Raw genomic sequence first — 24,635 nt, 5'->3', positions numbered from 1 at the left:
TAATAAAATATTTTTTTTATTTATACTTGTAATCTTTGTAAGAGAAAAAAAAAAAATTCTACTTTTACTAAAATTTTAATTTTTACAATCTTTCATACTTTTGCACATTTTTTAATTTTTTTAAAACAGACAAATAAAAAAGTTAAAATACATAAAACAATGGAAATTTCGTAAATGAAAATCAATATTAAATTTCAATGTGAGTCAATTAAAAAATAATAGACAATGTGTCAGCCACAAGCACAAGTATTTTTTTTTTTTTTTTTTCAATTATTTTCTAAACGAATGAATGATTTTAAATTTTCATTTATAACTTAAATTCAAGCATTCATTTTCATTTAAAATTATTCATGCATAAAAATAAAAAATTCTAACAAAAGATTTAAATGTCACAAAAGAGAATCATATATATATTTTATATTTTTTAATATTCAATTTTCAAAAATGATTTTTGTTTTCCATCTCCATACACATACAGAAATTAATGACTCATTTTAATATGCATGGAATTATGAAATTCCAAATTTCATATATCTTTCTCTAATTAATAAAAAAAATATATATAAAAAATTATTTTTTATGCTTTTGAATTGCTGAGACTGGATTAAATATTACCATAAAATTGGCATCACAATGGTGATTTAATTGCATATGTAAATATATCATAACAATCACAATAAGCTTAATACCATCGCCACAGAAATTTAAATTCAAAATTTGAAAATAAATAAATAATAATAAAAAATTCGAATTATCGAAAATCATAATTGACTGTTAGATAAATTAATTTACGTTAAATTAGCTTAATAATTTATTTAAAAAATTAATTTATTATTATTTTTATTAAAATTTTAATTTTAATAATATAAAAATATTTAATAATTAACAAAAAATTATATTCACAATAATAACTATCAATAAAGACTAATAAATAAAAAATTTCTAATCAGCGTATACAAAAAAAAGAAAATTAATTAATTAAAAAAATCGTGATAATCTATACAATATGTAATTAAATTTTTATGAATTTAACTATTTTACATCAAAGTGTGTTTATTAAAATTTACTATAAACACTAAAATTGTTTTATCGTATAAAAATATCAAAAAACAAAAAAAAAAAAAACAAATTTTTTGTAAAAAAAAAAAACAAAAAAATTATCATGAAAATTCTGGATGGTTTTTCACGTCAATACATAGTGGTAATTATTTTTTTTTCAACTTTTTTTTTGTTGTTGTTATTGTTTATTCACAGTTGAATATAAAAAAATTATTTGATTGATCAAAGTCACAATGTTTTTCAGATATATGAATGAATTTATATTGTATTTAAAAAAAAAAAAAAAATGAATTAAACAAGAATTGGTCTTTGACAAAGATTATAATCATTTTATAACTTATATAGTTATAATGTAATAGATAAAAAAAATGATAATAATGTAGAAAAATTGAATTTAAAAAATAAAAAAAAATAGAAAAAAATATTAATGATCATATGAAGTGTATACATATTGTCATGTCTGATATAAATAAAATAAAAACAGATTAATAATAGTGTTATAATGATGATTAATAAAATTGTATTGTTATAATATTATTATTATTATTAATATTATTATTATAATAAGCATGAAGATATATCTAATAAATTATTGATCAATTGATTATTTAAAACTACATTGATTTCATATATTTTTTTAATTTTACAAAGATGAGATTATGAATATTGTTTACTTGAAAAATATTTATTTATTATTCAGTTACAAGTTTGGTTAATTATTTTTAAAGTATATTTTATTTTAACAGGTACTTTTTTCATTCATAAATTCAAATTACAATATTACTAGATTTTTATTTTTATTATTTATTTATTTTTGTACAAAAATTTACAACAGAATTTATATTTAATTTTGATTTGTTATTTTTTATAGCTATGAATACTTTTTAGTGCACATAAATATTTAAACAATTTTTATACGTTTTTACAAAATATAATTATACATTTAATTAATTTAAAAATAAATTGTCAATTTGATTGTGAAATAATATTTGAAATTCTATGCTAATTTAGATGGTGACTTGTAAATGATAACCAGATAAGTCGTCATTGCTCCGGCAATCTATAAAAAAAGAACAAGGTAATTTATAAAATTAATAATCAACCGTTAATTTTTAAAACTTACAGAAAGTAAAAGTGGTAAGTGAACGTGAATGAATCCAGAAGCAGCTGTGAAGCTTAATTTTTTAACACAAAAATAAACAATTGCTGGACTGTGTTCCTTGAAAATTAAATAAATATTGTTTATTAAAATTTCTAGTAAAATATAAAATTTAATTAATGGATATTTTACCTGAATGAGATGTGAATTTTTTGCAACAACTGAGTAAGGTGCAAAAACATTTTCTCTCACACGATTTGCCTAAACAAAAATAAGAAAGAAAAAAAAATGAATTTTATTTAAAAATATTTATCCATTTCATACTCACTTTTTTACTTGTAACATGACAAAAAACTGTAATGATTAATAAATTAATAAAGCATCCAGTTGCACATAAAATATCACGTAATTTAGAAAATACAGAATCATCTTCTGGTGTAATGAGAGTATAAATTCTCGAAAGTCCATTGAGTGAAAATGAAAATATCCATATTAAAAGTTGAACAGAATAAACACGATTAATTTCCTCAGCAGCTGATGAAAGATTATAATGTAACCACCAGATATCATCGAGTCTAAGATCATACGAAATTTGATTGATAATTTTAACCTTTATTCTCTTGGAAACTGCAAATAAATAAATAAACAAAATAAATAAACAAACATCTACAAAAATTATTTAAAAATATAAATAGAATTATTTACGTTGTGGCAAAACAAGATCACTGAGATGATTAAATCGTTGATATAATAACAAAATAATAGCAGCAAATTTTAATATTTGCACAGATGTACCACCATAAACAAAAATATAAGCAAAACAATTAAAAAGTGGATATGAACTATCAATTTTATAAACAGCATATCCAACACCAGCCCAACATGCTGACATAATTATCGTTATAATTTGACATAAATTTTCATTTGAATAATACTTATTGTATTTAAATTTTGCAAATAAATCATAAACATGAATATGATCAAGTGCTGATATTAAATGATTGTTTAAATAAATTGTTATTATTGAATCAATTAAAAAACATGTACAACTTAAACCAGATCTTGTTTTCATTAACAGTATACTTTTGATATCATCAAGATCATTTGAATCGAAATAAACAGCGAATCCAACTGTCGCAATCATTACCGCTGACATGAAAACACAATAAGAAATTCTTAGCTTTGTTAATTTTATTTTATGATCACTTATTTTATATGGAATACTTCCGAATAATTTTGCTCCCCAAATAAGTGATTCAACATCATGAAACATTATTAAAATAAATTATTTTTACTTAAATTATTGTAAAACTTTTTAGCTCATATCTCAACACTTTGACATGACTTTTTCATAATACCAATATTTATCACAACGCGGAAATGTTAAGTCGGCTTTATTTTTTATATATAAAATTCTGATAATGATGTGTACTATTATATGAATAAGAAAAAAAAAAAAAAAAGTCATATTTAATTTAGTGTTTATTTTTTTTCACATACATTAATTTGGGTGGTATTGAAATGTTTGTTTAAGCATTCTACATGACAGGGATAAAAATTGGATACATATAAAATTTAGTATGACTTAAAAGAATTTGTCAATTTATTTTTAATATTTTATTTGATGAATTAGTAATTTTTTTTACTACAAGAAATTATCAATCAAAAATAATAACAGAAAATTATCATTAATAATAAATAATTTATGAAAAAAAAAAAAAATCACAAATCAGATATAATAATTTTGAATTTATAACAATTTATTTATTTTTTTATTATTATTAATAATAATAAATGATCAAGGAAAATCAAACAATAGTAATTTATTGTTGTTTGATTTTTCTTGATCATTATTTTTCGATTGTAATTTTTTTGTTTTTTTTTTTTTTTTGTACTTAAATATTTGGTTAAATATTTTATGAAGTGTCTCTATTGTTTGAGGAGGTGTTGAATATGAAAAAATATTCAATAGAGAGTTTAATTTATTGACAATAAAATTTGATTTATTTATAGAAAAAATTTAAGTTTATATTTAAATTGATTCTGGGTAAATAATCGATAAAAAAATATAAATATAAATAGAAATATTTTTGAAATATAAAATTAGTTTTTAATTATGATATTTAAATATTTTTTAAATTATTTTTTAATATTACAATTGAGGGTTTGTCAACAGTAACACGTTTTGATCACAAGGCTTAAAAGTGCTGACAACGTGTTACTGTATCCAGACCCTCAGTATAAATTTAATGTCGTTTTATCATAGTGGTTACAAAAAGTGATTACAAAAATAAATAAAAATAGGATTAAAATATCTAGAGATAAAAAAAATATACATCAATTTAATTTTTGTAAACCAGGTATCTGGCACGTCAGACAGCAGACTAATTAAACAATCAAAGTCCATTCAAAAATAACGCTGCTTCAAAAATACATAGATATAAAAATTAAAAAAAAGAAACTAAATTAATGAAGTAGTTAGTGTTTCTTTTGACATAAAAGAGTAAAGCTGTCATGTATTTATTTATTTTAGTTTTATTAACGACCGTTGGAGTGTCAAAAAGTCGCCCAACATTTATTGATTCAATTCCAATAGTATCACAAGCAAAATTTTTATTTTTATATGCAATTGGTGAAAAAGCTCAAGCTCAAGAAAGTTGGAATAATTTTAAAAATATAACACATTTATGGGAAAATGTTAAACATATAGATGAAAGTATACCTGTCGTTGGACACATTGAAGCAGCAATATTTGAGTTGAATGGTGATACAGAACGAGCTAAAGAAATATTTGCATCAGCTAATAAAGGATCATTTATTCTGGGTGGTATTATATTATGTGGTCCGGCTGGTGCTGTCGCAGGAAGTTTAACAGGTGACACTTTTAACTCAGTTGTGCTACAAAAACCAATGGGAATAATTGACAACGTCGTGCACTTCAAGGAAATACCAGCGAGTCAACATGTTGATGCTGTGTTAGAATTAACATTAGCCGCAGCAATGGCTAAAGGTGTAAGAACAGGAAAAAACATGGATCCTATACATACCACTGTTAATCTTGAAATGAAATTAGCTGATACAAAAAATGGTGTTACTAAACGTGTCAGGTTTGATGAAAATTTAAATACAATTCATGAAATACCAGAGGCACCACTTGGAATTAGACGAACGTCATTTGAAGAAACACCGATTAGACGACAACAGTATCAGAGACGAACTGAAACGAGTGATGATAATTTTTATAAATAAATTATAATTAATTACTAATGACACAAATGAGTGATAATATTTTTTTTATTTTATTTCTTTTAGTTGACGAGCAAACACCACTACTGTCTAGGCTTGAACGGGAATACGAGTCTCTTCCGCAAGTTGAGCGATCCAAAATGAGTTTTACCGACTATTTTATTTCATTTGTTAATAAAATTAATGAAGTCAATCAAAAAATCATGGATGCACAAATGGGCTAAATGAATAAATATAAAAACAAATAAATTGATTTTTTTTTTTGCTGTAAATAAATTAAAGAAAAAATAAAATTATATAATTTTCTTGTTTACATTTTATTTCTATATACAACTATTGAAAAATTAATTTAATAAATACAATTTTAATAAGAATTAAATAAAAATCAGACTGTTATTCAAATAAAAATATAAAAAAATTTTAAATTACAATTTGATTAATTATGTAAAATAACCAGGTAAGTTGTCATTGCTCCGGCAATCTAAAATATTTGAATGATTAAAATTGATATTAAAATATGTGCTTATTTTAAATAAATACTTACGGAAATTAATAGTGGAAGATGAATATTAATAAAGCCTTTCGCAGCAGTAAAATTCAATCTCTTAACGACAAAATACATTGCAGCTTCAACGTTGTTCTTGAAATTAAATAAATAAATTAATAATCGTATTATTTTTTTAAATATTTCAATTATTTATAAATCATTACCTCGCACATGTTGGATTTTCTTTTAATTTTTGATAATGGAGAAAAAACAGCCTCTGCAATTCCATTAGCCTGTAAAAATTATTTAGTTTAAAAAAAAAATACATATTAATTAAAAAATTTTTCAACTCACTTTTTGACTCGTTAAATGACACGAAACAATGATGAAAAATAAATTAATAAAACAGGCAAAAACAAACATTGCATCTCTAATTTTCGAAAAAATTTCACCATTACGATTCATTGTTAAAATATAAATTCTTGATAGACCATTAACCGACAATGAGACAATCCAAATGAGCAATTGATATGAATATGCGCTGTTTATTTCTTCAGCAGCTGTTGTCAAATTACAATGCAACGACCAAACTTCATTTAATTTTAAAAAATGCCATTCTCTGTGAAGCCCACATACTGTTATTTTCATTGAGTCTATAAAAAATCATGTAATTTAATTTAAATATGAGTTGAATATTGATTTTTTTAAATTACCTTTTGATAGTACCAATTGACTTAGATGATTAAATCGTCGATAAACCAGTTGCATTATTCCACAAAATTTAAATACTTGTATTGACATTGTTAAACCATAAAAACTGTGCATTATTGCATCAAATAAATGATATTTTATTGCACAAAAATAAGAACAATATCCAACAATTGTCCAATAAATTATGTCAATTATAATTAAAGCTCTAATAAAATTACGAACAACTCGATGATTTTTTTTATGAAATTTTGCGGACACATCATATGCATGAAGAATATTTAAAGCTTTTGTTATTTGATTATTAAATGATAGAGAAAATATTCCATCGGTAATTAAACAAAGAAAATATATAAATCTTCTTATTCCAACAAATAATTTATCTTTTGGATTAGCATATTCGGCTAAAAAATAATTCATTGTAAAACCACAAAAAAATATAGCAATTATTAACATTATAAAATCATAAATTATTCCCCATTTTGTTATTATAAAACTGTGTCCAGTTATTTTGTGAGGTAAGCAACCAACAACAGTAGCACAGTACAACAATGGTTTAATATCGTTTAACATATTTTATGCATTTTTCAAATTCACAATGAGATTGAGAAATAAAATCTGATTATATCAATGAGTATGTTTTTCGTCAACTGAATTTATCCAAGTTTATTTGACACAATTTTTTTCATTTGTCTATATTGATTATCATTTATAATTTTGGGTGAAACAAATTAGACCATTATGACTGCCTACGATCAATGTCAAGTATCAAATTATATTTTTTTTTTTGTCAAATATTTGTTTTGTTTATTTGTTTTTTTTTTTTTTTTGATCGATATAACAAGCTCTGTGTTATTCACTTGTGATTACATTGGAAATTAAATATAACTAGATGTCATATTTTTATTTGTATTTGTTGTATTTAAAAAACACAGTTTGACTTTTGAAAAAAAAAAAATTTAATTTGTTATTTTATTGTCTGGTTAAAAAAAAATTATTGATGATTTGCAAAAAAACTTGAATACGTTAAATGTGTTTAATTTATTTAAATTATAAATTAAAAATTAATTACAATAAATAAATAAATAAATAAATAAAAAAATTAATAGAATACGAATTTAATTTTTAAATTTATTAAACTTACTAATTTCTTAAATTAAAATTTAAATTATTATAAACAGACGTAGAAATAAATTCTCATTTATTGTTTATACAAAATAATAAATTTTATTATGTATTTAATTAATCTCAAGCTCGCATTTATATCAGTTATTTATCGTGTCTTTTCTAAAAAAACTAAATACGTTGTCAATCCACTTATAATCTAGCAAAAAAAAAAAAAGTTATTACTCTCTAAAATATAAATAAAAAAATATATAAATTATTAGTCTATAAAAAAAATATACTTACAGAAATAAATAACTGAAGATTTATTTCAAATAAACCACTCAAAGCAGTGAAATTAATTTTTTTTAAGAAAAAATACACAGCAGCAGTATTCAAGTTTCCCTAAAAAAAGGAACGTATATAAATTAATTTACAAATAATAAAATTTACTAAATAAGAAATATAAAAAACATTACCTCTGTTTTAAATGTATCCATTGAAATAATTGAATCAGGGGAAAAAATTTTTTCTCTCACTTGATTTGCCTGCAAAATATATTAATTAACTTCCGAAAAAAAAAATCAAATCAAGTATTTTAATTAATAAACTTACCATACCACTTGTTAAATGACACGATGTCGTTATAATAATAATATTAATTAAAAAAAAAAAACCACATAATGTATCTCTTATGGTTATTAATTTTTGATATTGTTGATAATGAAGAAGTGTGTAAATTCTTGTTAAAAAATTGAATGAAAATACTAATAACCATAAAAATAATTGAATTGAATATATTGAATTTATAATTTCAGTTGCTTCTGAAAGCTTCCAATGCATTTTCCATACAACTTTTAAATTATAAGATGATTTATTGATAACTTTGATTCTCGTTAATTCTATAAATTAATAAATTAAAATTAATTTATATAAATTAATTTGTCAATGTAAAATGGGATATTTACCTTCTGGAATAACAAGCCTAGATAAATGATAAAATCGTTGATAGAGTAAAATTTGAAAACCACAAAATTTAAATACCTGCATTGACATACCACAATAAACAAAAACATACGAGTATCCAGTTATGAGAGGAGAGCTTTGGTCAATATGATAAGCAATGTATCCAATTAAAAACCAACAGGCCAGTACAATTATCACAATGATCCAACAATAATTAATTTTCGATCGATAAAGTGGAGTTTTGAAATTTGTAGATGTATCATATTTATGAAGATGATCCAAAGCTGTTGCCAGATGATTGTTCCAACAAACAGTTATAATGACATCGATAAAATAACAAGAGTAACTTAACAATGATCTAAACACAGCTAATATTTGAGCATTTTTATCTGCTGCATCTTTTGCATAATAAGGTAATGATGATCCTATGTTGTACATAATGCCAATACTTATTAACGTTGAATAAGCTATTCCAAGCTTTGGAATTATAATACTATGATTTTTTAATTTACAAGGACAACTGCCAACAATTCTTCCTCCCCAAAAAAATGGCTCAGCACTTGTAAACATTATTCTTTTTTTTTTCTTTGTTATTTTAGAAATTAATTAATGATTTAGCAGGTGATTGAAATTTCAAATTTAATAAAAACTCACAATTTTGATATTTTAAAATTTAATTTAACAATTAGCGCAATTTTATAAGTAAAAATAAAATATTTATTCAACATTTAATATCAACGCAATGTTTTTTTTAATTATTAATGATAATTTCTTTATTTTATTTAATAAACTGTTGCACTTTTTATTCTTTTTTTTTGTGTTGTCTTAGATGAAGCACTAAAAAATGTATAATTCTACTGCAACTTTTACACAAGTTAAACTGGGTTGATGTAATTTATTTTCATTAAATTAATATGTAAAACAGAAAGAAAAATTTATTGGTTTTTAGGGTAAATTAATTTGACTGAAATAAAAATAAAATACTTGGGAATTTGTTACGTTGAAATAATAATTATACAAGAATGAATTATTAATATTTTGTTTTTTTATCATCACCTTGATATTAAACGTGATATTTCATTGTTAATTATATTACGAACGTAAAATTACAAGGTAGGCAGTCATTGTCTTGACGATCTAAAAATAAAATAATTAAAAATTTAATTTGACATTTAATGTGACTAATAATAATTGTTAATTAATATGTATTTTACAAAATCTCACCGACATGAGAAGTGGAAGATGAATTTCAAAAAGTCCCGAAGCTGCTGTGAAATGTAATTTTTTTACACAAAAATATATTGGTACTTTGAAATCATCCTGAAATAAAATGTAAATAATATTTTTATAAATTAATTTAAATAGAAATATATAATATTTAAATTTTTAAATTTAACAATAAATTATTAAAGAACATTCAAAAAAATTTACCGTTTGCATTTGAAATCTACTCTGGACAAGAGAGTAAACTGAAAATATGTCTTCTCCCACACAATTTGCCTGTAAATAAAATAAAAAAAAAAAAACAAATTAAATATTTATAAACTAATTTAATTTATAATATATTTAAAAAAATATTCTTACCTTAAGACATGTAAAATGACATGAAATCGCTATTAAAAATAGATAAGCAAAACTAGAAATAACAATAAGTGAATCACGAATTAAAAGAATTGCCGAATCATCAGGTTCTTCAATACCATCAAGAAATGAATTCATTCGTCTAATTCCATTGAGAGTAAGTGATGTTACCCAAAAACATAATTGAATAGAATAAACATTATTAATTTCATTAGCAGCCATTGACAGTGTCCAATGTAGCCATCTTATTTTTTGTAAATCAATAAAATACGATGTCTCAATCATAATCTTCATTCCAACATTAGCTGATTCTGCATTTAAACAAAAACAAATACTTAATAAATACATTTTCATAAATATATTTTCTATTGATGTATTACCATTTGGTAAAATGAGTTTTTGTAGATGACTAAAACGTTGATACAATAGCCACATGATACTGCAAAATTTGAGAATTTGCATTGACATAATTGCCGTATGAAAATTAACAATAATTCCTTCAACTTGTAATGATTTTTTACCCCAATAATAAGTTAAACAAGCCTGAACAACACTATAAAGTACATTTATAAAAACAAAAATTCGACAACAATTAACAATCTTAAAATGTATTTTTTTATTATTAAATTTTGATGATACATCATACACATGAAGATGATCAAATGCTGATGATAATTTATCATTTTTAATTATTGATATTATTCCATCAGATAAAATGCAAATTAATAAAAATGTTTTTCTCATCATAACAATAAAATGAAACATGGATATTGTTTCATTATTCAAATACAAATGTAAAGAATGTTTGAAGGATATTATTATGGTGATACTGACTATAATGAAAATTAATACTCCCCACTTTTTTATAATTAGCCTGTGACCTATTATTTTGTGAGGAGGACAACCGTATAATTTCGCTGTATTTAAAATTGGCCCAATGTCATTGAGCATTTTATTTTTTTATTTTTTTATTCACTGGTTTTGTCTTCACTAACAAATTGAAACTGGCAGGTAGTTTTTTTTTTTTTTTTTGATATTGATTTGTACAAGTGCATGCTAATATTTGTTGTATTTATTTGTTAAATATTTATTGCTTGCTCAGTTTATTGCTCTTGAAATTCAGTGATGAACATGTAAGACAATACTTCAATTCCCTTTCTGGACAATTTATTCTTGACAAGTCACAAATGTATATTGATTAATTTTTTTTAAATGTATTCACAATTTTGTGGATATGAAATTATAAATATAAAAAATTTGTATTATTTGGGCATTAATCAAAAATATTTATCGCAATAATTACGATCTATTTGTTTATGTTTAATTAATTTGGTTGATAAAAAAAATTGAGTTAGCTGTTGATAGTAATATTAAAATTAATTTTTATTGTGGTGTTTTGCACAAAATAACAAGGTAGGTCGTTATTGCACCAATCATCTAAATAAAAAAAATCTTATTACCGATTGTATAAATGCACAAAATTATTGAATAATTATACTTACAGAAATTAATAATGGAAGGTGAATGTGAATTAATCCATGTGCAGCAGAGAAACGTATTTTTTTTGTACAAAAATATGCATTTGCCAAATCCTCGTTCTTGCAAAAAAAATAAAAAATTGAAATTATGATTTATGAAACTGAGATAATCTTCAGAAATATAAAAATTAATACCTGCGAATTAGGTTCCTCCTTGTTTTGAATTTTCATGGGAGATAAAATTTTTTGAGCCAATTTATTCGCCTGAAGTTTGTTTTAAAAAAAATAATTTATAAATATTTTTGAAATGCTATATTGAGACTCACCTGCTTAGTTGTTATATGACAAAAAAAAATAATAATATAAAGTTGGTAAAGAGATAAAAATCCTATGATGGAATCATGAAACGTCAGTCTCCAATTTAATTGGATGTCGTACGAGATACTATAGATTTTAACAACAGCAGTTGAAAATAATTTGCTGATCCAGAAGAACAATTGAATACTCCAAACTTGATTAATGATTTCTGTCGCTTGTGTTAAATGCCAGTGTAGCCACCATGATTTTTGAAGTCCAATACTGTCACAATTATAACTTATCATTCCGACTTTATTGTCCGTCTCATCTAGAACAAAAAACTGCATTCAATATACTTATTCTAAAGCCGTATAGTTATAATAAATACCTTCCGTTAAAATTAGATGATTCAAATGGTCAAATCGTTGGTAAACACTGAGGAGTAATCCACAAAAACTAAACATTTGCATATAAAATTCGATATAAATGCAATCAATCAGTAACAAAATACCAGAGCGACTGCCTTGGTATCTCATGCTCATGATAATAATTGAAAAAATAATTGGAATCAAAATAGCGATCCGGAAATGGTTTTTCTTGGGATGGTAAGTTTTTTTTGGAAAATTCGCTGCCATGTCGTAATTTGAAATATGTTTTAGAATTATTGGGAATTGATTGTTCCAATCAAGCCCAATTATAATATTAGAAATGAAACAAGTACAGTTACAAGATATATGAAATAATTTAAGTAAGTTTAACTTGAAGGTTAGAGGATTAGTAAATGTTAATTTTTTAAACACAAAAATTCCTCCGCCACTGAAGAGAATTATATTTGAAACGATGGTGTAAATTATTCTTGTGGTTTTTGAAATACCATAGTAGTCAATTACTGCATGGGATGTGTCACTAAATGTTCTTATTCCCCAAAAAATATATTTCAAAGTGTTTGTCATGATTTAAATATTCAAAGCGTCAACTAGAATTTCGAAATTTTAAAACCTTACACGAAATACTTATTTCGAATGCTGAGTATCATCTTCGGAAAAATATTTTCGAAGAAATGAAACTCACGTTTTTTTATTATAATAATTATGATGAAAAAACTTTCATTTTAGTGATATAGGAATAATTTAGAATTCACAATATTCTTTAAATATGTAAACAATTATTTTACGCGAATATTTTTTATATGTGAATCTTTAGTTAAAAAACAATCGATAATTTTGTGAATATTGATAACACTATTTGAATTTTTTTTTTGATGGCTCTTTGTACAAAATAACGAGGTACGTCGTTAAGGTTTTAATCATCTATTAAATTTATTTTTTATTATTATCGACCATATTTTCATTTCATTTATAGTAAATATTTATACAAAATTAATAATGGAAATCGAATGTTAATGAATCAAAAACAGCAGCAAAATATATATTTTTTTTAGATATTATTATAAATAAACTGTATTCATTTATACACTAACAAACCCCAGGTAGAAATTAGAGTCAATTTGAGGTCACTTTTTGACTTTACATGTTAATTTGATATGAGAAGTCAAAAAATTGACTCTTATTTCTACCTGGGACTAATAAGAAAATAATTTTAATTATTTGATTGCACAGTGCTGAACAATTTTAATATATCGAGAAAAAAAAAAAAAATTATTTATTCACGATGATATTGGTCGAAATAATTATGATCTTTTCATTTTCAATTAAATTAGCTATTGATTGTAAAATTAAAATTAATGCTTGTTGATATGAAAAATATTTTTATGGTGTTTTGCACAAAATAACAAGATACGTCGTTATTGCACCAATCATCTAAATAAAAAAAATCTTATTACCGATTGTATGAATGCACAAAATTATTGAATAATTATACTTACAGAAATTAATAATGGAAGATGAATGTGAATTAATCCATGTGCTGCTGTGAAACGTATTTTTCTTGTACAAAAATATGCATTTGCTAAATCCTTGTTCTTGCAGATAAATAAAAAGTTGAAATTATAATGTGTCAAAATAAATTAATCTTTGGAATTATGAAGATTAATACCTGCAAATTACGTTCTTTCTTGTTTTGAATTTTCATGGAAGTTAAAATTTTTTGAGCTACTTTATTTGCCTGTAGATTTGTTAAAACAACAAATAATTTATGAATGCTTTTGGAATGCTATATTAAGACTTACCTGGTTACTTGTTATATGACAAAAAATAACAATAATATAAAGTTGTAACAGAGATGAAATTGCTATCACTGCATCATAAAATGCATATCTCCAATTTGATTGGATTTGGTACGAGATGCTGTAGGTTTTAACGAGAATTGTTGAAAATAATTTGCCGAACCACAAAAACAATTGAATACTCCATGTTTGATTAATTATTTCTGTTGCTTTTGTTAAATGCCAGTGAAGCCACCATGACTTTTGCAGCCCAATACTATTACAAGTATAGCTTATAATTCCAATTTTATTGTCCGTCTCATCTATATCGAAAAATTGCATTTGAAATATTTAATCTAAAGCCATATATGATTATAATAAATACCTTCCGATAAAATGAGTTGATTCAAATGGTCAAATCGTTGGTAAACACTAAGTAGTAATCCACAAAAACTGAGTATTTGCATAAGAAATTCTATATAAAAGCAATCCATCAGTAACAAGAAACGGGAGCGAGTTTCTTGATACCTCATGCTCACAATAATAAAAGAATGGATAATCGGAATCAGTATGGCGGTTCGAAAATGGTTTATCTTTGGATTGTAAGTTTTTTTGGGAAAATTTGCTGCCTTATCGTAATTACAAATATGTTCTAGAATAGTTGAAAAATGGTTGTTCAAATCAAGCCCAATTATAATGTTAGAAATGAAACAAGTACAGTTCCAAGATGAATTAAATAATTTGAGAAAATTTAACTTTAAAGTTAGAGGATTAGTAAATGTTAATTTTCTAAACACTAATATTCCTTCGGCACTCAAAAGAAGTATATTTGTTAGGATAGTGTAAATTATTCTTGTAGTTTTTGAAGTACCATAGTAGTCGATCACTGCATGGGATGTGTCACTAAATGTTCTTATTCCCCAAAAAATATATTTAATAGACTTTATCATGATTGAAACATTTCAAGTATCAACCAGAATTTCGAAAATTTTTAAATCTTACACGAAATACTTATTTCTAATGCTGAGTATAAGCTTTAGAAAAACTTTGTCGAAAGAATGAAACTCACGTTTTTGTATTATAATAATTGTATTAAAAAAACTTTCTGTTTAGTAATATTCAGTTGACAAACAATCGATAATGTTGTAAATATTCATAGCACTATTTAAAATTTATTTTTGCGATGGCGCTTTGTACAAAATAACGAGGTATGTCGTTATAGCTGAAATCATCTGTAAATATTAAGCAAGATAATTTATTCTATTTTATTATTGATCATATTACTATTTTATTCATACCAAATATTCATACAAAATCAATAATGAAAATTGATTGTTAATTAATCGATAACAAGCAGTAAAATATATTAATTTTCTACGAAAAATCCAACAGCTAAAATGTCATTCTTAGAAAAAAAAAAACAAAACGTATTTTTTCTCTCGATATAAATATAAATAAACTGTATTTATTTATACACGAAAGAATCAATAAGAAATTTATAATTGATTGATTGAACAGTACCGAACAATAATATACATAATATTAATATATTGAGTTGAAAGAAATAATTGTTTATTTATGATGATATTGATCGAAATAATAATGATCTGTTTGTTTATTTTGGCTTAAGTTGGTTGATGAAAAGAATTAAGTTAGCTAGTATAATTGTTTTTATTGTGTTAAATAGAAATTCTTTTTATGGTGTTTTGCACAAAATAACGAGGTAGGTCGTTGTTGCACCAATGATCTGCGTAAAAAAATTCTATTAGCAATTGTATACAGATGCACAAAATTATTGAATAATCATACTCACAGAAATTAATAATGGAAGATGAATCTTAAATAATCCATGTGCAGCAGTGAAACGTATTTTTTTTGTACAAAAATATGCATTTGCCAAAGCATTGTTCTTGGAGATGAAAAAAAAGTTAAAATTATAATTTTTTAAAATAAATTAATCGTTGGAAATATGAAGATTATTACCTGCCATTTATGTTCTTCCTTATTTTGAATTTTCATGGGAGATAAAAGTTTTTTAGCCAATTTGTTTGCCTGAAAGTTTGTTGAAATAATAAATAAATAATTTATGGATGCTTTTGAAATGCTATATTGAGACATACCTGCTTACTTGTTAAATGACAAGAAATAACAATAATATAAAGTTGTAACAGAGCTGAAATGGCTACTATTGCATCATAAAACGTAAGTCTCCAATTCGATTGAATGTTGTACGTGATACTGTAGGTTTTAACGAGAATAGTTGAAAATAATTTGCATATCCACAAGAACAATTGAATACTCCATGTTTGATTAATTATTTCTGTCGCTTTTGTTAAATGCCAGTGAAGCGACCATGATTTTTGCAGTCCAATACTGTCACAATTATAACTTATCATTCCAACTTTATTGTCCTTTTCATCTAATTCGAAACTGCATTTAATAATTCAATTCTAAGGCCATATATAATTGTAATAAATACCTTTCGTTGAAATTAGTTGATTCAAATGGTCAAATCGTTGGTAAACACTAAGAAGTATTCCACAGAAACTGAACATTTGCATGAGTAATTCAATATAAAAGCAATCAATCAGTAACATAAAATGGGAGCGACTGTCTTGATATCTCATGCTCACAATAATGATTGAAAAAATAATTGGAATCAAAATGGCGATTCGTAAATGGTTTATCTTTGGATGGTAAGTTTTTTTTGGAAAATTTGCGGCCATATCGTAATTAAAAATATGTTTTAAAATTATTGGGAATTGATTGTTCCAATCGAACCCGATTCCAATATTAGAAATGAAACAACAACAATTCAAAGATGAAATAAATAATCTAAGTAAGTTTAACTTTAAAGTTAGAGGATTAGTGAATGTTAATCTTCTAAAAACTAACATTCCTTCAGCACTGAAAAAGAATATATTTGTTACGATAGTATAAATTATTCTTGTAGTTTTTGAAGTACCATAGTAGTCGATTACTGTATCGGATGTGTCACTAAATGTTCTTATTCCCCAAAAAATATATTTAATAGTGTTTGTCATGATTTAAAGTATCAAACTATCAACCAGAATTTTGAAAATTTTTGAACCTTACACGAAATACTTGTTTCTAATGCTGAGTATTAGGTTTAGAAAGATATTGTCGAAAGAATGAAAATCACTTTTTTTTTATTATAATAATTATATTCAAAAACTTTTTGTCCAGTAATACAAATAATTTTGAATTAATAATATTCTTCAAATTCAGTTGACAAGCAATCGATAATTTTGTGAATATTGATAACACTATTCAAAATTTATTTCTATGATGGCGCTTTGTACAAAATAACGAGGTACGTCGTTATAGCTGAAATCATCTGTAAATATTAATAAAGATAATTTATTTTATTTTATTATTGATTATATTTTTATTTTATTTGTAGTAAATATTTTTACCGAAATGAACAATGGAAGATGAACATGAATCAATCCATGTGCAGCAGTAAAACGTATTCTTTTCCTACGAAAATATCCCACAGCTAAAATGTCATTCTTAAATTAAAAAAAAAATAAATAAATTTCACAATATTTTATCATTAAAAAGCATAATAATTTATTATAAAAATTAATACCTCAGTAGCATTCATTCTTTTTTGCACAATTGTATTAGGAGAAAAAACATTTTGTGCCATTTTATTTGCCTGAATAAAATAAAATTAATTACTCATAGTCGTTGACAATTGATTTAAATAATTATAAAAAAAATTTAAATTTACTTGTTCACTAGCCAAATGACAAAATACAAGTAGAATGTAGATTGATATAAAATAGCTGACAACATATACGATATCCCGTATAATTATTAAATATCTGTCTTCGCCAATTACAGTGTGCGTCTTGTTTAATATGGCCAAAAAAGTGTTACATATCCAAAAAAATAATTGAATACTCCAAATTTGATTAATTATTTCTGTCGCTTTTGCCAAATTCGAATGCATTTCCCATACTTCCTGAAGTTTAATACTGCTCCATGATGTATTGCTTTCTTTTTTCTTTACATCTACCATATCTGCATTTTAATATTTAATATTTAACATATGAATTGGCCCATTGACAACATATTCATAAGTTATAATTTAAAACAATTACCTTTTGGCAAAATAAGCTGATTCAAATGATGAAAACGTTGATAAAGCCCCAACATGAGACCACAAAAATCAAATACTTTGAGATAAATAATAAAGTGTAAATAATATACAAATGTATTAATTAATGAAAAAGATACCGTTGACAAGTAGACAGTACACTGTATCTTATAAGTCAAACATATAGTGACAATCCTAAAAATCAATACAAACATAATGATAAATCGACAATAATTTAATTTTGATCTGCAAGTTTGTTTTGAAAATTTTGAAGCTTTGTCAAAGGCATTGATATAATTCAAAGCCAATGCGTATTTATTGTTCCGATCGAGTTCAATTATAACATCGTTAATGACACAAGCAGAGCCAAGTAAGATTTTTAATATTCGAAACAATGCCGGCTTTAACAGAAAAAAACGAATGCGTTTGATGTACGTATATTGTGACGCACCCTCAAAACTGAAGAAAGCAATGCACACTGTTAGACTAAATAATACTCTTTTCTTTTTAATACTGCGATTGTAATCACTTATAGCATAAGGTGTCCTACTAAATGCTCTGACAATCCAAAAAAGAGTTTTCAAATTGTTTACCATAATTTGTTACTTTTAAAAACGAAAAAAAGAAGAATAAGTTTTTTTTTTTAATGTTCAAATTTTAACGTACATACTTGTTTTGTTGCTACAAACTGTTTGGGCGAATATTAAATGTCACAAGCTATCCCAAATTATTGTATAATAATTTATTAAAATATATAGTTTGTCGTCGTTGTGCACCATGGTATTTTATAATACAACTCAAAGTGACTCATTATCTTTAAACAAATACTTTTATAAATATAAAATAAGATAATTATTATTTATAAATTTATAAAGACATTTTAATTTTTAATTACTTGTAGGTATCAATAAAAGCAACGTCACGTTTTTAAATAGCTGAAATGTCAATTATTTATATTTATTTTTTCCATGTAAATTTTTGACTTGTCTTTGATATTGCTTGTGGAGTATTTTCAATAATTTTTTTATAAAAAAATTTTTAACAAGTGAAATAAGTTGATAACATTATATTTTATTATTTTTAACAGTAATATCTTCTTTTAATAAATGTATTTATACATTGACGAGGGTCTCCATGTGTTAAGTAATATGAACATTAAAAATTTATAATTGACAGTTAAGAAGTAATATTAAAATAGGTATTTCATTTTATTATAATTATTATTTATTGATTTTTATGTATACAAATTATTCAACCAGTTTGAAAAACATTAGAATCATCTAGCTAAAGTTTGAGGGTTTTTTTTCTTATATGATTTATTATCCAGATCCAATTTATTTTGGGTTTGACCACTTGGAGAAATATTTTTTATAGTTGCTATGGAGATTTATATAGAATAACTTGATATGTTGTCATTATCCCAATCATCTACGTGCATAAATCAAAATTGTTTTAATATAAAATTTTACAAATTTTTATAATAATAATAAAAATAATAACATAACTATGAAACTTACTGAAATTAATAAGGGTAGCCGGATTCTAATCAAGCCAATTGCAGTTAAATGAATTTTTCTTGTACAAAAGTACGCGTTAGCCAATATGTTGCTCTTAAAAAAGAAAGAAAAATCATAAAATTCAATTTGTAAAATTATAATAATTATAATAATTAATATTTATACCTGTGAAGTAGTTTGCTCGTTGTTGTGTAATATTCTCATTGGAGAAAACATGTTTTGTACCACTTTGTTTCCCTAAAAAAAGAAAAAAAATTAAATAGTCTTTACTTCAAATATGAAAAAGACTTTTGTAAAAAAATATTTCTACCTGGATTGTAGCCAAGTGACAAAAAATTATCAATGTACAAAGATAAAAAAATGACGAACTGCCAATTAGAGCTCCATACGCTGTATAAACGTCTTTTGGCTGATTAAGAATTTGGTAAGTTCTACAAATGACATTTAGAAATAATTTGCAGATCCATAAAAATAATTGAATACTCCATATTTGATTAATGATTTCTGTTGCTCTTGCTAAATGCCAATGTAACAACCATGCTTGTTGAGATCCAATATTATTCGGAGTGTAACTAATCGATACAATTTTTCTGTCCATTTCATCTGTATTACAAATAATATTTTATGTATATGTTTACTGAACACAAAACCAATTGATTCATATTACCTCTTCCTGAAATAATATGATTCAAATGATAAAAACGCTGATAAATACTCAACATCAGTCCACAAAAATTTATTATTTGCAAGTTAAATTCAACGTACATCCAGACCAAAAATAAATCAAATAATGCACGAGAGTCCTGAAATTTCAAGTATACAAAAACTATCGAATTGAATATCAAAATGATAATGACGATTCGAAATAAATTCAATTTAAGATGATGATTCTTCTTTTGAAATTTAGCACCATTGTCATATATCTGCAGATAATTTAATGCCATTGAAATTCGGTTGTTCCGATCAAGCACAACTATAATATTAGCAATGAAACAACTACAGCTTAAAAATGAATTTAATAAATTGAGTAAGTTTAACTTCAAGGTTAGAGAATTAGTAAATGTTAATCCTTTAATCCCTAAAATTCCTTCGGCAATCAACAGAAATGTATTTGTAAGGATAGTGTAAATTATTCTTGTAGTTTTTGAAGTACCATAGTAGTCGATCACTGTACGGGATGTGTCACTCAATGTTCTTATTCCCCAAAAAATATATTTCATAGACTTTGTCATGGTTGAAACATTGAAAGTTTCAACCAGACTTTCAAAAATCTTTAAACCTTACACGAAATACTTATTTCTAATGCTGAGTATCGGCTCTAGAAAAACATTGTGGAAGGAATGAAACTCACGTTTTTTTATTATAATAATTATATTGAAAAAACTTTCTGTTTAGTAGTAGAAATAATTTTGAATAAATAATATCCTTAAAATATGTATACACTTATTTTATCTTTTCATATGTGAATTTTAGATGACAAACAATCGATAATTTTGTGAATATTTATAGCACTATTTAAAATTTATTTCTGTGATGGCGCTTTGTACAAAATAATGAGGTGCGTCGTTATAGCCAAACAATATTAATAAAGATAATTTTTTTTATTTTATACTGACTATATTTTTATTGTATTTTTAATAAATATTTTTACCGAAATGAACAATGAAAGATTCATAGTATTCATTTTTTTTTTGTACAATTTTATTCGGAGAAAAAACATTTCGTGCCATTTTATTTGCCTGAATAAAATAAAATTAATTATTACCCACAGTCATTGACGATTATTTTATGTTATTCCAAAAAAATTGGATTTATACTTGCTCATTTAGCTAAGTGGCAAAATATTTTATTTTATTTAAAAATTATTTCAGTTATTTATCATATTCATTAGTATTAACGAAAATATCTATTTTTAGTAAATATTAAGCAGCAATATTAGAATATGTATTTCATGGTATTATAATTATTATTTATTGACTTTTATGTATACAGATAATTTAACAACTTCAAAAACATCACTATCATCTTGCCAAAGTTTTACAATTTTTTTCTTATGATTTATTATTAAGATCCAATCAGTTTTCTGTTTGACAACTCGGAGAAATATTTTTTATACCTGCTTTGGAGATTTATATAAAATAACTTGATATGTTGTCATTATCCCAATCATCTACGTGCATAAATCAAAATTGTTTTAATATAAAATTTTACGAATTTTTATAATAATAATAAAAAATAATAATATACCTATAACTATGAAACTTACTGAAATTAATAAGGGTAGCCGGATTCTAATCAATCCAATGGCAGTAAAATGAATTTTTTTTGTACAAAAGTACGCGTTAGCCAATTTGTTGCTCTTGAAAAAAGAAAGAAAAATCATAAAATTCAATTTGTAAAATTATAATATAATATTATAATTGATATTTATACCTGCGGAGTAATTTGCTCGTTGTTGTGTAATTTTCTCATTGGAGAAAACATGTTTTGTACCACTTTGTTTGCCTAAAAAAAGAGAGAAAATTGAATACTTTTAATGTGTCTATACTTTCAATGTGAAAAAGACTTTTGTAAAAAATTATTTCTACCTGGACTGTAGCCAAGTGACAAAAAATGATCAATGTACAAAGATAAAAGAATGACGAACTGCCAATTGCAGCTCCATACACTGTAGTAACGTTCTTTGGCTCATTCAGAATTTGATAAGTTCTACAAATGACATTCAAAAATAATTTGCAGATCCATAAAAATAATTGAATACTCCATATTTGATTAATGATTTCTGTTGCTCTTGCTAAATGCCAATGTAACAACCATGCTTGTTGAGATCCAATATTATTCGGAGTGTAACTAATCGATACAATTTTTCTGTCCATTTCATCTGTATTACAAATAATATTTTATGTATAAACTAAACACAAAACCATATTTACTATATTTCATATTACCTCTTCCTAAAATAATATGATTCAAGTGATGAAAACGATGATAAATACTCAACATTAGTCCACAAAAATTTAATATTTGCAAGTTAAATTCAATATATATCCACTCTAAAAACAAATCAAAAAATGCACGTGTGTTCTGAAGTTTCAAGTATACAAAAACTATCGAATTGAATATCACAATGACAATGACAATTCGAAAAAAATTTAATTTAAGATGATGATTTTTCTTTGAAAATTTAGCACCATTGTCATATGTCTGCAGATAATTCAATGCCAATGAAATTTGGTTGTAACGATCAAGCTCAATTATAATATTAGCAATGAAACAACTACAGCTTAAAAATGAATTTAATAAATTGAGTAAGTTTAACTTCAAGGTTAGAGAATTAGTAAATGTTAATCCTTTAATCCCTAAAATTCCTTCGGCACTCAAAAGAAGTATATTTGAAACGATTGTGTAAATTATTCTTGTAGTTTTCGAAGTACCATAGTAGTCGATTACCGTATCGGATGTGTCAGTAAATGTTCTTATTCCCCAAAAAATATATTTAATAGACTTTGTCATGATTGAAACATTTAAAGTATCAACCAGAATTTTGAAAAATTTTAAACCTCACACAAAATACTTATTTCTAACGCTGAGTATCAGCGCTTTAGAAAAACATTGTCGAAAGAATGGAAGTCACGCTTATATTTATTATAATAATATATTGAAAAAACTTTCTGTTTAGTAGTAGAAATAATGTTGAATAAATAATATTCTTAAAATATGTATACACTTATTTTATGTTTTCATATGTGAATTTTTGATGACAAACAATCGATAATTTTGTGAATATTGATAAGACTATTTAAAATTTATTTCTGTGGTGGCGCTTTGTACGAAATAATGAGGTGCGTCGTTACAGCCGAAATCATCTGTTAATATTAATAAAGATAATTTTTTTTATTTTATTATTGACTATATTTTTATTTTATTTTTAGTAAATATTTTTACCGAAATGAACAATGGAAGATGATGAATCCATGTGCTGCAGTAAAACGTATTTTTTTTCTACGGAAATATGCCACAGCTAAAATGTCATTCTTAAATAAAAAAAACACTAAAAATAAATTTGACAATTTTATCATTAAAAAGCTGAATACTTTATATTATGAAAATTAATACCTCAGTAGTATTCATTCTTTTTTGTACATTTTTATTCGGAGAAAAAACATTTTTCGCCATTTTATTTGCCTGAATAAAATTAAATTAATTATTACCCACAGTCATCGACGATTATTTTATGTAATTATAAAAAAATTAGATTAACACTTGTTCAGTAGCTAAATGACAAAATATTTTATTCATATGTATTAATTTTCCTATTTATTTATCATATTTATTATTATTTATTTTTAGTAAATATTTTTAAACATTGACGTAGGTCTCCATATGTTTAGATGTAAATTTATGATTTACAGTCGAGTAGTAATATTAAAATCTATGTACTTCATGGTACTATAATTATTATTTATTGATTTCTATGTATACAAATGATTTAACCAGTTTGAAAACATTAGAATCGTTTAGCAAAAGTTTGATAATTTTTTTTTAATGATTTATTATCCAGATCCAATTTGTTTTATGTTCGACAACTTGGAGAAATGTTATTTATAGCTGCTGTGGAGATTTATATAAGATAACTAGATATGTTGTCATCACCCCAATCATCTGCGTGCATAAGTCAAAATTTTTTACATAGAAAATTATAAATGTACTATACAAATTATAATAATAATAATGGAACTTACTGAAATTATTAATGGTAACCGGATTCTAATTAAACCAATTGCAGTAAAATCAATTTTTTTC

The 24,635-nt window shown here is 24.2% G+C and overlaps 4 protein-coding genes across 4 annotated transcripts; 1 reads left to right on the top strand and 3 right to left on the bottom strand.

Moving 5' to 3' along the window:
- Positions 1-2,056: 2,056 nt before the first annotated feature.
- On the bottom strand, positions 2,057-3,050 carry LOC122849373. The gene is made up of 5 exons (XM_044148066.1): positions 2,864-3,050; positions 2,487-2,785; positions 2,351-2,419; positions 2,183-2,278; positions 2,057-2,119 (listed from the first exon to the last, which is right to left on the bottom strand). The coding sequence occupies exons 1-5, from the start codon at positions 3,048-3,050 to the stop codon at positions 2,057-2,059; spliced, it is 714 nt and encodes a 237-aa protein (XP_044004001.1).
- A 1,622-nt stretch (positions 3,051-4,672) lies between these two features.
- Positions 4,673-5,628, top strand: LOC122849372. Its single transcript, XM_044148065.1, has 2 exons — positions 4,673-5,384; positions 5,471-5,628. The coding sequence occupies exons 1-2, from the start codon at positions 4,673-4,675 to the stop codon at positions 5,626-5,628; spliced, it is 870 nt and encodes a 289-aa protein (XP_044004000.1).
- Positions 5,629-9,761: 4,133 nt separating this feature from the next.
- Positions 9,762-12,330, bottom strand: LOC122849370. Its single transcript, XM_044148063.1, has 6 exons — positions 12,275-12,330; positions 10,631-10,803; positions 10,254-10,561; positions 10,101-10,169; positions 9,894-9,989; positions 9,762-9,806 (listed from the first exon to the last, which is right to left on the bottom strand). Exons 1-6 carry the CDS (start codon positions 12,328-12,330, stop codon positions 9,762-9,764), a joined length of 747 nt encoding a protein of 248 aa, XP_044003998.1.
- A 1,464-nt stretch (positions 12,331-13,794) lies between these two features.
- Positions 13,795-16,179, bottom strand: LOC122849369. Its single transcript, XM_044148062.1, has 5 exons — positions 16,173-16,179; positions 14,214-14,512; positions 14,081-14,149; positions 13,898-14,006; positions 13,795-13,838 (listed from the first exon to the last, which is right to left on the bottom strand). The coding sequence occupies exons 1-5, from the start codon at positions 16,177-16,179 to the stop codon at positions 13,795-13,797; spliced, it is 528 nt and encodes a 175-aa protein (XP_044003997.1).
- Positions 16,180-24,635: the final 8,456 nt, after the last annotated feature.

The sequence above is a fragment of the Aphidius gifuensis genome, linkage group LG2 (genome assembly GCF_014905175.1).
Source record: "Aphidius gifuensis isolate YNYX2018 linkage group LG2, ASM1490517v1, whole genome shotgun sequence".
NCBI lineage: Eukaryota > Metazoa > Arthropoda > Insecta > Hymenoptera > Braconidae > Aphidius > Aphidius gifuensis.
The sequence above is the reverse complement of the archived record's forward strand: the minus strand, read 5'-3'. Positions and strand labels throughout refer to the sequence as shown.

Coding starts and splice junctions, on each gene's coding strand:
- LOC122849369 (XM_044148062.1), bottom strand. Junction 14,150..14,213: donor GTCATATAACAAGTAACCAG/GTAAGTCTTAAT, acceptor ACAAATCTACAG/GCAAATAAAGTAGCTCAAAA. Junction 14,007..14,080: donor AGAAAGAACGTAATTTGCAG/GTATTAATCTTC, acceptor TTTATCTGCAAG/AACAAGGATTTAGCAAATGC.
- LOC122849373 (XM_044148066.1), bottom strand. CDS start 3,050: ATGTCAGCATGTTGGGCTGGTGTTGGATATGCTGTTTATAAAATTGAT. Junction 2,279..2,350: donor AAAATTCACATCTCATTCAG/GTAAAATATCCA, acceptor TTAATTTTCAAG/GAACACAGTCCAGCAATTGT. Junction 2,120..2,182: donor ACTTACCACTTTTACTTTCT/GTAAGTTTTAAA, acceptor CTTTTTTTATAG/ATTGCCGGAGCAATGACGAC.
- LOC122849370 (XM_044148063.1), bottom strand. CDS start 12,330: ATGATAAGTTATAATTGTGACAGTATTGGACTTCAAAAATCATGGTGG. Junction 9,990..10,100: donor GTAGATTTCAAATGCAAACG/GTAAATTTTTTT, acceptor ATTTTATTTCAG/GATGATTTCAAAGTACCAAT. Junction 9,807..9,893: donor ATCTTCCACTTCTCATGTCG/GTGAGATTTTGT, acceptor TTTTATTTTTAG/ATCGTCAAGACAATGACTGC.
- LOC122849372 (XM_044148065.1), top strand. CDS start 4,673: ATGTATTTATTTATTTTAGTTTTATTAACGACCGTTGGAGTGTCAAAA. Junction 5,385..5,470: donor TCAGAGACGAACTGAAACGA/GTGATGATAATT, acceptor TATTTCTTTTAG/TTGACGAGCAAACACCACTA.